At 42.4% G+C, this 14988-nt stretch overlaps 1 protein-coding gene across 2 annotated transcripts in view; it reads right to left on the bottom strand.

Moving 5' to 3' along the window:
- The window catches only part of PTPRU (protein tyrosine phosphatase receptor type U), a 339403-nt gene that overhangs the window by 53817 nt on the left and 270598 nt on the right, over positions 1-14988 (bottom strand). For both annotated transcript variants that reach the window (XM_063312343.1, XM_063312344.1), the window contains exons 16-17: positions 6486-6676; positions 3503-3575 (exon numbers count right to left, since the gene is read on the bottom strand). In XM_063312343.1, the coding sequence (XP_063168413.1) occupies positions 3503-3575; positions 6486-6676 (264 nt within the window). The remainder of the gene's footprint in view (positions 1-3502; positions 3576-6485; positions 6677-14988) is intronic.

Raw genomic sequence — 14988 nt, 5'->3', positions numbered from 1 at the left:
TTACCAAGCAGCCCACACACACACACACACACACACACACAGCTCCTTCCCACTTCAGCTGCAACTGCCGCCTCTCTGTAACTGCTGGTCAGTTCTCAGGCTACTTTTAGACCCAAGTTTAGTGCTGTTCTAGAATAGCAGGAGCCCAACCATCAGCTGGCATCAGACCACCAGAATTCCCTTTGAACACACCTGTGTAAGACACTTGTGCAAAACCAGAGCAAAGTTGGAAAGACGACTGAACTTGTTGGTCTAGCCAGGTGTCAAAAATCACCTCCTCTGCAGATACCACTCCATATATGAATCCCCCAGTCCCTTTTCTTAACTTGTTCCACATTATCACTGTAAGGAAAAACACTATACCCCAACTTCATTGTAGACGCTGAACAGAGCTCTGCGACAGGGCAGTGCAAAGCATGCTCCCCTACTTTTTCTGCTAGGACTGGAACAAGGCATTTCAATATGGGTGGGAAGAAACCTCTCCAGGATGCCACAATGGAATCTTTGTTAGTCCTACTCAGAGGTGGTAGAAACCAGAGCTAGGATCTGCTGTTTGACAAAGTGACTTAATTGTGGAGCACCTATGGGATTGTACCAGGTTTCTCAAGCTTCAGAGTCACTGCAGATGCTTGGGTTCATTAGCAGTCAATTCTTAAAACAAATGCAAGCAGTTGTCCTTCTCTTGCTTCAAGTTCAGCAATGGATGAAAAAGGAGTCCTCCACATCATTCTTCTTGCTGCTTTCCCAGGATTTAGCAGGAGGACAGGAAGCCTCTGAATATTTTATTCTAGTTAATCTTATATTTTGAGGGGTTGAGATCTTTTCTTTTTCTTAATTTGTTTGCTGTCCTGTATCTCAAGCCTACGGCATTACCCAGCAAGAGCTGGGAAAGCCACAACACGCTCTTTCAAAACAATTTTAGTATGCAATCTGAATGGTGGAAGATTATGGAATACTCTCCCAGGGCAGAATGGTTGGCTTCCATCCTATCAAGGCTTAGGTAGCAAGTAAAACCATACATGTTTATTTGACATTTGGAATATAATCTGGACCTAGGGTTACATATTTTATTTTTATGGAGTTGTATATCATCATGGGTTCCATCCTCCTCCTCCTCCTCCTCCACACACAATAGTCCTTTCCTCAAAACTGAGCATACTTTGAGGAGGGTTTTAATATTTCTGCAGAATTGGGGGGGGAGTTCCCTCCCAGCCAGCTGATAGCTTCTTGTCTTTGAATGGTGCCACATTGGGCAACATAAGGATCTCCAGTTGGAGAAGGGTTGAACAGATGAACCTGCAAATGCTAAGGAGGCAGCAGGATTCCTCTTAAGAGGCTTCATATTTACCCCTCACACTTGGGAGGGAATGCCTCTTCTGAGCTAACTCTCACACTCTGGCTCACAGGAACAGTAGGGAAGACAACAGAATGCTTTTGTTTCTATTCCCCTCTATTATATCTTCCACTGAGTGTCAGATCTTACAATTACACCCCCTTCAGCCAGCTTCTCTCATCCCGAAGCATCTCGCTTTCTCCCAACCACTAATGTGCTCTGCAAAACCCACACGCTTCACTGTTAGAGCAATGTAAACTGAGATGCAATGCAGCATATGTCAACAAGAATGTATACTCCCACCCAGAGAGAGGTTGGATGTACACCAGTCAGCACCATTACTACGGCAGAGTGGAAGAGAAGGACAGCGTCAAAATGAGACGGGCAGTTTTGCTCCACACCCAGCAGAAAACAAACGTCCTCAGGGCTATTAGGCCAACAACCAACGTGTTCCCTTAGCCTTTCCTTCCAGAAAAGCTGGCTGGGTAGTGGAGCAAAAGTGGTGCTTGGCTTTGCCTAAACTGTTTTGAGCAATTTTGCTCTCCTTTTTTTCTCCACGATAACATGGAATTTCAATTTGGAAAACAGCAGATAGACAGCTATAATTAGGAGCAATAAAAATAGCCAGTGTGGCAAAGAGAAAGCAGCTGCTGGAGGAGGAATTTTATAGCAGAAATTCATAATAAATTGCATTCATCCTTCCAGTTCCCAGAGGGAGGATATCCCTGGTTACTCGTTTAACTATTTTCTTTAATGCACTGAATAACAAGGCCTATCATCATTTGATGTCTCTTTTTGTCTTGCACAAGCTGAGTTATATCATGCTAAGCCATGATTTGCTTTAGCCAGGTTGCATTATCTGAGGCACAACATCCTAACTTATAAACCATGGCTTAGAATGCATCGTGGCTAGGTTCAGGCACGCTACCCTACAGTTTAGTGCAATCTGGGACCTCAGCCACCTGCACCCACAGACAGCATGTCCTATTTAGAAGAGCTCTTGATGACAGTTTGTTGCACAGCAGAATCTTATCACACTCCAGGCCAACTCCTTCTCTGAAGATGTGTTCTAGCTCGTCCATTAGTGAACCCCAATAAGTGAACCAGTAATGAATTCAACCTCCAAATAAAATCAGGGTTTGTTCATCCAAGCTCTCAGACCTTGCAGGAATTAAGATGCCAGGATCATTTCAGCCCCATTCCCTCTCCATGTGTGCATGCTACCCAAGTCATGTCAACTTAACACACTGAAGTATCTTCCAGTTGCGAGACCCAGAGCAGATAATCAGATCAAAGAAGTCCATAAATCTCTAACTCTTTGCTGCCATTTAGTACCTGACTGGATTTTTGCAGCTCATATATGGTAGATCTGCATCTTCCACCTCGAATTCCCACTGCATTTTTCATAAGCAGACTGATGTGGAATGCAGACCTTTCCCTCCCCATTTTATTTTTATTTCATAGGAATGCCTCCAGGACAGATGAGAAACACAGAATAATTGCTGGGGTAAAAAGTTTATAGTTGAGGCAGGCCCTTTTCTTTACAGCATTCTGGCTTCCATTTTCATTACTTTATTCAAAATAAAGTGAAGTAAAGTAAAATAAGGTGAGGCACGCAGCTTAAGGAATACCAAGGCAAGTGTGGGTGGACACCCAGGATGCATTTATTCAGTTGGAATTTGGGGGCAGAGCAAAAGTGAGGAGTGCATTATTGTTACTACCACCTTGGCCTGTAAAAAAAAATGAACTGTCTACAACCTTTCAAACCCATAAAACTGCTATTATTATTTCTAGATAGACAATGGCCCTGATCAAATCACTTGGAATGATTTGTGGGTGGGTTTTTTATATGGTCTTTTCTGCTGGTAAATTTAAATTTGTTCCCTGAATGAAAGTGGTGGTGGCCACCTAGACACAGGCACCCCATCCTATCCCACCCTCAGTTTAATATGTTTACATGATAGCTTTTGCAGATGGAATCAATACTGGATCAAAATCTACTTGCTGTGAATTTGACAGACCAAGATCAGAGTAAGACACAACCCAAATCCATATTGTGCAAACTCTGTAGAGTTTCAGGACATTTCAGCTATCCTAAAATGAAAGAAAGGATATTGATTTTTCTTTGTTTCTTTTTTTAGAAAAAAGGCTTTTGTCTCAGACACTTACAGCTAGGCATGTGATCTTGTCTCCCTTTGGTCTTTTCTTTCTTCTTTGAAGCATCCCAGCCTTCAAAGAAACTCTAGAAGAAGAGAAGACTATTATGTGCATCAAGTACCCTTAGGAATAAGCACACAGCATTTCCACTAGCAGTACAGATAACAATGGCTTCCCTAGAGGTTAGTTCTACTACACCGATTCAAAACTGGTTATCACATTTAGGGTTTATTTGATGGACCGATGCCTGTGTGCCTACATTCGGACTGTGCACAGCTTCAAAAGGGAGGGGGCTATAAGGACTAAAGCTTGCAAGGCAGTCCTCATGTTAGACAAAACCCTGATGTAGCATTAAGCAGATGTCTCCCACTCTCAACCCTGGGAAGAGAACAGCCCAATTTTTATTGAAGAGAAAGTGGGGAGGAAAAGGCCTAGAATTTAAAACCTGGTGCAGACATCTATGAAGGGCTTGATTTTGGGTTTCTGCTTCTACCTTGTGTGCAGTTAAGTGATGTGCCTAGCTGTGTTGTGACAGTGAGCTTCTGTTGTATGCAAGTTGCCAGATACCAGGAGAGTTTGGAAAGCAGAGATTTATTGCCATGCCTGGCATTAAGTCTAACAGGTGCTTCACTCAATGATGTTTTTATCAGAAGACCTTTTTGAAGCTGCTTTACAAGCGACATGGGTCTCTGTGTTAAAAAGCAAATTGTGCGCTGACTGATCTTCAGTAGCCAGAAGAGGCAACATTTTAGCAGAAAGGCCTCTTCTGGTGCTCTCGGAAAGGTTTGTGCACTCATGCAGCACATGCTCAGAATTCTTCCACAATTCCTGGACATGCAAATGAGACCTCAAAAATGTGCCTCAAAAGCTCATCAGAAGGTGCATTGATGCACCTCAGAGGCAAATTGTATCACCTCCACAGTGCAAGGCAAAGACCAGCCATTTTGTAGATGTCTAATATGCATTATGTATGAAATTTTCTTAAAAGTTTTAAACTACCTTAGGAACAAACAACACTGACAGAGAGAGCAATATCCAAATGCCATCGTACATTTAGCGACAAATGCAACATTAAGACATCCTGTTAACAGATGCAGACCTCCAAAATCAACCCATACTACTTAACTCAAGTGAGTTAAATGTCGCCACGCTGCAGAAAGAATGGCACAAAACATAGGCGCTCTATCAAAAATTGCTTGGGACTGATTTAATGGAAGAAAAGTTATCCAAAATTAATCAGGCCTGGTTAGCAGCTTTGCTAAAATAGGAAGGATTTTTAAAGAGAGGAAAAATGAACAAGAATGAAACCGGTGTCCCATTCTCTTTACATTGTGTTAACCACAGGAAAAATGTGTTCCATGCTAGCAGGGTGTTGCGGTGATTACTGGCTATTCACCAGGTGGCTATTAAGAGAGAAACACTGGGCAGTGTTCCAGAGTCCCATAACCTGGAGGAATTAATCTGTCATGCTCCCTACTCCTCCTTTCCACTGTTAGATCCCCTCTGGAGAAATTAAGATTTCAAGTACAACTAAAGTTTAGCTCTCAGGTACATTCAAACACTTTTACATGTTAAATTGAAGGAAAGAAAAGTGTGCTAGAAAGGGATACGGGGAGGTGGGGGGCGGGGAGAGAAACCAGGACATAAAATGCTTGTATGTTTATGGAGGTGAGGCTGACTCACAGGGCACCTTCTGCAGGATCCCCTTCAACCCTGGCAGTGCCCTGGGATACCTCACTGAATGATCAAGAGGACAGCAGAGAAATACATTCATTTGAAATTTAAATCACGGGTCACATCAAAAGAAACTACTTCAGGGAGAATACATATCAGTGTTATGACCTGCCACCGCTGAGTTTCAATGTACAGAATTTCAATCACCCTTTCACAATGTGGCTTCTCTCTGGTGGCACTGGATTCCTTTAACAGTACAACCAATAGTCAGGAATGATGGGAGCTGTAGCATCTAGAGGTCAATCACATCCTCATCACTGAACTACAGATTTTAGCACAACCCCTGAGTTTTTCATGTTCAGTAGCCAAAAGATAGGCAAGAGAAACACACGCCTTTGTACAAAAATGTTTAAAGGTGTCCACTCCCAGCACCCAAAAGATTGCCTGTCCCTGGTATATATCTGATTCTTGGGGGCTGTTGGAAATGTATCATCCCCTACCCTTACTGGATAATGTTTGGATATGCATTCCAGGGTTTCCATTTCCTTTTATTTCATGAGCAGATTTCTGAGGTGCTTGTGTGAAATAACAGAAACGCCCACCGCTGAAAGTAACAGAGTAAAAGTGGGAGAAAATAATATATTTCATTCCCTGTTCAAGTGCTTTTCAAACAACTGGTTTGGAACATGTACAACAGCTTTTCAAGATGCCCTAATTATTGTAACTAGCCCCAGTTAGTCAGATTTGTAATAGTGGAAAAGAGGGTCTCAACAGTTGGACAAGAAACAGCAATTCTGTGCAATAAAGAAATCCTGCAGAAAACTATACTGTGTGTGACAACATCATGAAATGGAGTAGCAGCGAGTTTTCTGTCTGGATATAGCAGAAGAGACAGTGCTGTGGTTTCAGAAGGACACAATGTCCTTTTGGCATCGTAATACCCATGAGATATTCTGGGCATCATGTCATGGGGGCATTGGACCGTTTGTAGACCTTCCAAACTCCACAGTGGGAAGCAGAACCCAACAAAAGGGAGGATTTCTCCAGCAAAGACAGGTGAAAGGAAAGATGGCTTCACCCAAGAGAGTATTTAATTATGCCATTCGCTCTTGCAAATACGTTAGAAGTCTTCTTTCATATTTTTTCTCTCTGATCATTTTCATTCCACTGAATGGAAAAGAAAGCACTTCTGATTTTTTTTTTATCCTAAGGTGAACCAAATTTCAGGTACATTATCAGACATGGGATGCATGGGAAGCCCAAAGTGAAATGAGTGAAAGAATGGGCTTTACAAATTGGATCACTCTTGTGACTTTCTTACCTCATATTCCTGCTTGAAACCATACCCTTCCGCTGTTTTCATTTGGTTGATGTGCTGGAGAAGATCAGCCACTCGGACAGCAGGGTGAAGCTGCCCAGTGTGATAGGGGGAGCCTTTGCGTCCACACTGCCTTCGAGGGGACCCCCCCAATAGGCTGCTGGACTCATTGACAATGTTGGAGCGCTGATCACCTGAAGGAAAGAAAAGAACATGACATGAAAGAAACACAAGAAATGGATTCTCAGAAGAACAGGAACTGACAACAAGCCATCTAACGAGTCATGAACTGATGGGTGAGAAATCTGTTTAAATCACTAATTTGTATTTCCCAAACTTATGGACAAACCAGACTGCAATTTTTCATCATTATTAGCACACTCCTCGATTTTGCAGTGCGGATTTACCAATAAGAATTGTCTACAATGTGTCTGCAAAAATGTTTACATTAGCAAAAGAGAGAGAGGGGGAATGTACAAAACCTCTAAATTAAGGGAAATCAGTTATATTAGAAGAAATATATGAATGAATTTTCATACAAGGCCATGGGATGGAAGTAACTTTTGTCACACAATCCATCCTATTTCTGGAAAGGCAGAAAAGTGGTTCCTCCATGATGTTGAAGTTAATAGACTCATCCAGAAAGAGTGAATGTGGGTTCAATGTTTTTTCAATCAATGTTCACCTCTAGCATTATACAAAAAAGTGATCCAATGTAATGTCACAGTTTGAAAGCCATTTTTTCTATTAGAGGTAAGCAATCTGGGGTACTTCAGGTATTTTTACCTATCACTCCCAGCATTTTTGACCCTTGATTGTTCTGGCTGGAATTGACTGGAAATATCACTCAAAATATCCAGAGGACACCAGATTGCTTAGTCCTACTTTAAATTATGGCCTCACTGAGATGAAATCACTGCAAAACACTATGGTCACTTTTGGGGAAAATACAGGTTTCTGCAAGTCTATTTAGCTTCTCCTGTAGTCAACCCAGAAAAGCTTGCAGAAATGTTTGCATTAGCAAGGTAACATTTTAATGTCATGTCAGAACTTTAACAGGGCTATCCATAAAAGCAATTTCTCCTCTGGGATAAAGCCCCAAGCACTAATATAATGACCATAATGGGATGCTACTGATATCTATATGACCCACTCATTGTGAACGGAATTGTCTTAACAATTCTCTCTCTGAGTTGTTCTAGGCTTTTATGCCAATTACCCTGAAAAGGAACAAATTCTGTCCATGCCATGCAGGAAAATTTCTTGGTTCTGTCTGCACAGTTCCTATCTCCAGTTAGAAGGGATAACCTCCTTCAACGTAATGGGAAAGTGGGTCAAGAATTATGGGAAGAAAGAAAAATACACATCAAAGAACTTTAATTATGGTCACTGACCAGGATTGAAGAAAAGTATACTAAAAATGGGGGGGGGGAGAGAGTTTTTTTCCAAAGTTTGGAACTGCTATATAGTTACTTTGTGTGCAAGATTCCTTTCAAAAGCCCATGGAATGATGCTTGGTAGCATGTGACCTGGGGCACTGCATTTGGGGTGCTGCTTTTCCCATCCCCATTGCAATGATCAGAGGTTTATACTTGTACCATGCATTATGCTACTATTACTGTTGAATAAAAATGATTATGCTTGGCAAGATGGAAAGAAAGAGAAGACAGGTTATACAACAGACAGATGAGTTCAAAAAGATGACTAGGATTTCCTTGGAAGAGAGATAGAATTTAATATGGAGGACAATTTGTTGTGGAAGACATACAGGTAGTCCTCACAACCATTCATTTAGTGATGGTTCAAACTTAAGATGGTGCTGAAAAAACCAACTTACAACCAGTCCTCACACTTACAACCGTTGCAGGGTCCTCACGGTCACATGATCACGATTTGGGTGCTTGGCAACCAGTTCACATTTACAACCGTCACAACGTCCCATGGTCACGTGATCACCATTTTCAACCTTCCTGGCCACTTCTGGCAAGCAAAATCAGTGGGGGAAACCACATGATTCATTTAAAAACCATGTGGTTCGCTTAACACCTGCGGTGATTCGCTTAATGACCACTGCAAAAAAGCTCACAAAATTGGGTTGGATTCTCTCAATGACCACTTTTCTTAGCAACCAAAATTCTAGACTCAGTCATGGTCGTTAAGTGAGGACTACCTGTACTCCATCACTAAGAGTTGAACCTGACTTTGGTCCCCAAATTTCAGCAATGCAATCTTGAGAGGTTTGTCAGGGGACACAGAAAGGGGTGAGGGGCACATGCTGCTATGAGATGCAGGTGCCCACCGCTGATACCAATGTATAAAATGGAACTTTTATTCAGGAACATGGGAGATTATTTAGGGATTCATTCTATATCATGTTCTCTAATAGTCAAACCTCAATAATACCTACATTATCCTCACCTCTTCCTGTAATATAAACTTTTCTTAATCGTCCAGCTTCTTGGTCTGTTTTAAGACATCGCTCTGTATGACAGCTTTGCTCATTTATTGCAGAAGTTTTGTCTCTCTGTCTATTGCAGTTCTAAAACTGCTTGCCTTGGGAACATGTTACCATAAGAATTCTTTGGGGCTCAGCCATATAGCTCCACTATCAATACATCTGCTTGGACATGCCACCCCTCAGCCCATGCCTTTTTCCTTGTGGTTTCCAGGAGTGGAAGATGGAGCAACAGAACCATGGGTGCAAAGGGAGTCAGAAAGCAAGCAAAGCTCTGCCATGCCGGAAGCCACACAAGTCGATATGTGGCGTGGCGTGTGGGAATGACCTTGGGAGACAGGAGGAAGAGCCGCAGCCAGGTCAACGGCCAGATAAGCAGCAACTTACGTGATCTCCATGTTCCCTTCACTAAATACAGGAAAGACAGCTGTCCTATCTTGATGTTAGCCTGGTTCACACATATCACTAAGCCTAATGGGGTTGTTTATGCAGCTAAACTGGATGTGTGAACCCACCTCATCTGGCTTAGCATGGAGATTCTCAAACACTGCACCAGAACTCTCAGGGAATTTCAAATCGGGGGGCAGTTGCATTTTTTTTCCCTTTAAAGCTGGTCAGACTTGTCCAGGCCAAGTGGGAGCGCTATCAAATCCTGCTCCTGTTTCAACTGGGCAAGCTTGTAGAGAGCTTGCAGGTGCTGGTAAAACAACAAGCCAAGCCTGAATGAGCTTGAAATGGGCTCCCCCTCATGGCTTGTAGAGCCAAAGTGAAGCACTGTCAAAATTCACTCTGGCTTGGCCAGTGCAGTGGGCTGGCAACATCGAAGTAGGGAGCCAAGCAGAAAGCAAGTTTTGAGAAATAGCAAAACCCATCAATCAAGCTGTTTGTCAAAGCCACCAATCACAGTACGTTAATAATTACTTAATGTAATTATTATTTAGGTTTATTCCTGGCAGTCACACCAATTCATTTATCAATTTGGGGGACTGCAATATTTGAGAATCCTAGTTTAGAGTTATATATAGGCCAGGCTCCTCAGCAAACCATGGTTTAAAATATTCAGACTTTGCAGGAAGAAAAAAAATCAAATCACAGATTTGGAGCATGGGTCCATGCAGCTAGCATCCTCTCAGGAATTGGCAAGAGCTCTCTCTGGGGTTTCAGAGTAAAATCTATCCAAGTCAACCCCAATCTGGAAATGGCAGGAATTGAACCGGGGACCTTCTGCCCCTGAGTGAGCATCCATCCCTGTCTAGCTGGGATCCAATCTGAAAATAAAGACTTGCTCTCTAGTCTTTGTGGTCCCCTGAAATATTCTCTTAAATTTTAGCACCAAATCATCTGATCCTGAGCATCAGTTAAGAAGGAATGATAAGAGGGAGGAGATTCTTTCCAGACTCAGGCTGCAAATGGTTAAATATGGTTATCCATATTTATTTTATATGTTTGCCAGCAGGGAGCATTGTCAAGGCATGACTAGAAAGCAAATAATACAGAAACTCGGGATAAGATAAGCAATTATGGAAATGGTAAATCCTAACTGGAAAATCTACATACAGAATACCATCTCAACATCTATTGGGTAGAAATGTAGTAAATCAGGGGGTTCCAATCTCTGTGGGAGAATGGGCAGATTTGTTATTGTGAGATCCTATTGGTGGCACCTTCATGATTTTTTTTCCCCCAATGCTTCCAAGCAAAGCATTGGGCTGATCCATCATCTTTATTTTCTATAGTAGCCTATGGAATTATTGGAAGTTGGGTGGTACACAAATTCTAATCATCCTCATCCTTTTAAAAAAAGTTGAACAGAGCAGAGAACTTAGTGAGCAAAGACCTTGAATATCACACTGGAGACTCTCAGCAGCAAACAAAAAACAACCGATTGTCTCTGTTGTTATCTAATAAGCAGCTGATACGAAAGCTTGAAAATTAACCTGCACTTGGCCGAGAACTCATTCCAGAGCAGGTGAGTAAATTATCATTTTTATCCTATCAAGTGCCAAGTCTTCATTGCTGTATTAAAAACATGCCAAGATCTGAATTTCCATTCTAATTTTTTGAAAACACTGGTGCAAAATTAGGGACATACCTATGGTTTCCCATCTAGCACACAGCAAAAATGGCCACAGCCTTTCTGGCAAGAGCTTCAGGAAAATACTTTCTCCACAGGCCTCCCAAGACTAACATTAAACCCGCTGCCAAGCAAAGCAGGTGCTGTCACACTGACTTCAATAGACTATAAATGAATTGAAACAAAATTGGGCTGAAAGCTCTCGGATGCTCAAGATAAACAAATTGCTCATACAGGCCGATCTTGTTAGGAGCGTGCTAAAAATAAAACCAAGAAAACCTTGCAGTGGCCCAGTCACAAACATAAAATAATAGTCCTGTGTAGATCCATAAAAGAGGGAGATTCACCCTCTGGGCTTCCATTATCTGCAAGACAATGGCAGGAGCTATATTAATCTTGTAGTCTGTAGAGGGGAAACGTGAGCAAAGAAGCATCTTGAAGTTCCACTAACAGATGTTATTAGCATATGGCTGAAACTAGGGAACAGAAAGAAATTACTTACAACTAAATCAGCACAGAAACGCACGCACGGGTGTGAAATTGCCAGTCTCGGCCTAATGCGAACGCTCTGCTTCGTTAACTCTTAAAGGCTCATGAGAGCTCAGGGCACAGTCAAAAGTCAATTACAGAAAAACAGTCCAGGAGGAATACCAGAACCTCACATTCATGATACATCAATTGCACGTACATACTGCTTTTCTGCCGACATGCGAGGCCGTGGGATTGGTATGGCTCATTCTGCTCCCCTGAAAGATCCCCCCTCTTTTTATTATTTATTTTCATCTACTAAAAAGAACAGTTGTTGCTTTAAGCAGCAGGGATCCTTCTCCTAGGAGACAATGAGGTGGCACAGTTCTCAGAGACGTTCAGTAGCAGGAAAGCTGGGCTACTGCTTGAAGAGAGGGCAGGCTTCTTGATGAGGTGCACCACCCTCCATGTTAAAGATTAGCTGAGATGTGAAGGAATTATCCTGTGCCCAAATAAAGTTGGCCCATGCAAGTTCTCAAAGTTTTCTTCCCACATGAAGAAAAAGAAAGGGGCGGCTTCTGTTTTTCCACCTTATTCTCCTGGAGAATTTATTGGTTTACTCTTGAAAGTTATGGATGAATACATACAGCTGTCACTCCGCAGCTTTCTTGGCTGGCCTTTCTGAACAAAAGGGCATGAGGGGAGTTCCCGTTTGATGTCTGCTTTGGGAATTAAATGAAAGCATGAACAGCCAAGGAGGTTATAGAACGCGAGAGAGAGAATTCTATAATGAAAGACCAGCAGATCTCTCACCAGTCTGTCGCTACACTACGCAAGAACCCCCTACACTATGTGTGAAAATTGTCCCAAAATTCTCTTCTCTTTTGAACTAAGTTTCAAAAGCAAAGACTCTTTCGTCAGCCTGATTTAAGAACTGAAAGGGGAAAATGCAGGAGAATGTTCTACACCGCATTATCTCACAAGAAGAATCCAGTTTGGGGCAGCTTATTTCCATTAGCCCCCAAACTGCCAAAAGTTGAAAATATTTTGGCCCAATGCTATAAATAGACAAACAAACAAACAAAAACAGTTGACTACAGGTAGTCCTCACTTAATGACCATTTGTTTAGTGATGGTTCAGACTTACAACAGTGCTGGAAAAAAACGATTTACAACAGGGCTCACACTTATGACCATCGCAGCATCCCTGTGGTCATGTGATCACAATTCAGGCACTTGGCAACCAGTTCACATTTATGACCAACGCAGCATCCTGTGGTCACGTGATCGTCATTTTTACCTTCCTGGCTGAGTTCTGGCAAGCAAAATCAGTGGGGAACCACATGATTTGCTTTATGACCACGTGGTTTGCTTAACAACTGCAGTGATTCGCTTAATGACTGCTGCAAAAAAGGTCGTAAAATTGGGTCAGATTCGCTTAATGACCTCCTCACTTAGCAACCAAAATTCTGGTCTCAGTTGTGGTTGTTAAGCGAGGACTACCTGTATAGGAAGAGATATAGGGACAGATCCAAAACCCACTAATTTTGAAAACCAATTTGTGCCCTTAGGGTACTGTATTGGTTTATTTTTATGTTTTTTAAAAAAATTATATTTGTATAATGTGTGTATATTAAACCAACCAAAGTGATTTATAAATAAAACACCACTGTGACCAACTTTCACCAAGACCACCTTACCTGATAAGAAACTCAGCACAGAAAGGTGAAAGACATGAGTAAGAACAGCAGGAATAGAAAGCAATTAGTGAACATAGCAAGGCATGGCTTTGTCAAGCTAGAGAATCTTTGCCATCCAAAGCTCAAGGGCAAAGGGAAGAGAATGAAAGGAGGGAAGAGGGGATGAGCTTAAAACAGACACTGTGAAAGAGACTCAGAAGAAGTGGCTGAAGGAGTGACCTCTAATTCCAATCACCAGTCCCCTGGAAGCAGCCTGCAAAGACCGTAGTTAGCCAAATATAAATATGCTTGATAAACAGTTCAATAAATGAGTACCCTATGACAATTGTCAAGGAACCTTTTGAGAGGTCAGGTGTCATTGTCCAATTTTATGTGATGTCACAGGTGCTTAAAAAAAAAGAAAGAAAGAAAGAAAGAAAAAGGGAAATTTGAATTTCCTTTAGGTGGTACAGTTGTCCTAAGCAAGGACCTGGATGAAGGACCTACGGTTCACAAAACTTTAACGGTGGGGAACTCGAAGGAGCTGCAGCTGGCATGACCAGAGGTGAGAGATGGTGGGAGCTGTACTTCTGCAACATCCCAAAGGCCCGTCACAAGTTCCCCTGCAGCTGCTGAAAAAACACCAAGGTAGCCCCACCGCAGAGCCCGGAAGTTGTAGCATAACCATTAGTTGGGACTCCTGGGAAAAGGAAGGAGCATGACTTTCAGGGACAAGGTGTCATGGTCCCTGTTCCAATGTTCCTGGAAAACATTGTAACGGGTTCCCATGCCATGGGGCTGACACGAGTTGCTGTACAGGAGGGGGCTGCTCCTGTTCCTTGTACCAGGCTACGATGCAAGGAGTGAAGAATGCATGTTTGGGTTATCTTGCCTTGTCAAGGATGTTTCCCGCAGACCGGCAGGAACCATTAGGGGCACCTGCAGGGCATGGAATTATGTTGACTTTGGGGGGAGGGACTGGAAGCCATTTGGGGTTTTATTGGGAGGCATCCCGTAGTTTTACTATTCTCAGCTTTGCCTGTGATCCTGCATACTATTCATTATTAAATCAGATATCCATGAAAGCCTTGTGTGAGTCTGATAGTGATTTTGAATAGGCAATCATTACACAAGGTACCAGCAATCACATCCCTTGACTTGGGAGTCAGTGAAGGTTCTTGTTGTTGTTGTTGTTGTTGTTGTTGTTTAAATTTACCATGGTCAATCACTCCAAAAGATTCTGGGCAACTTACAGCATCCAAATGTACAAAATTGAAAGTTAAAAACATGACAACAAAGTGTGACAGCCTGGACTAAAAAACAACTATAACGACAACAACAAAACACAACAAGGGGCTCACAGATACAGTAATCCCAAGCCTGGGAACAGAGCCAGATCTTAAGAGTGAGTGGGTGTCATCTGCATCTCTGGGGGATGCTGGCAGGGTCAGAGAAGGTGGGCTTCCTTGGTCCCCTAAGATGACAACTTTTGAGGGGACCTGGAGTGCACCCACTCTGCCTGAATGTACCAGGCAGGCAGAAACAATTAGGAAAACTATTCTTTGCTAGGGCAGGGAGTGAACATGGCAACCTGAGGTGCAGAATTGCCCAGCAAGCCTTCTTGATGCAAACATCCATTGTCACATAATAAAAGAAGCAAAAGAAAATAAAACAACAAAGGAAATAAAGGCACTCCAGCCATTAGGCAGTAGCCTAGAAGTAGATAAAAAGAATGCAAATCTTGGGTAATTGGGGAGGCAGTGGGAGAGAAAGATCCTATATTAGTCATCTAAGTCAGGGTTTCTCAACCAGTGTTCTGTGGCACCCTAG

The sequence above is a fragment of the Candoia aspera genome, chromosome 10 (genome assembly GCF_035149785.1).
Source record: "Candoia aspera isolate rCanAsp1 chromosome 10, rCanAsp1.hap2, whole genome shotgun sequence".
Lineage (NCBI taxonomy): Eukaryota > Metazoa > Chordata > Lepidosauria > Squamata > Boidae > Candoia > Candoia aspera.
Note: the sequence above shows the minus strand (reverse complement) of the source record. Positions and strands in the feature narration are given on the sequence as shown.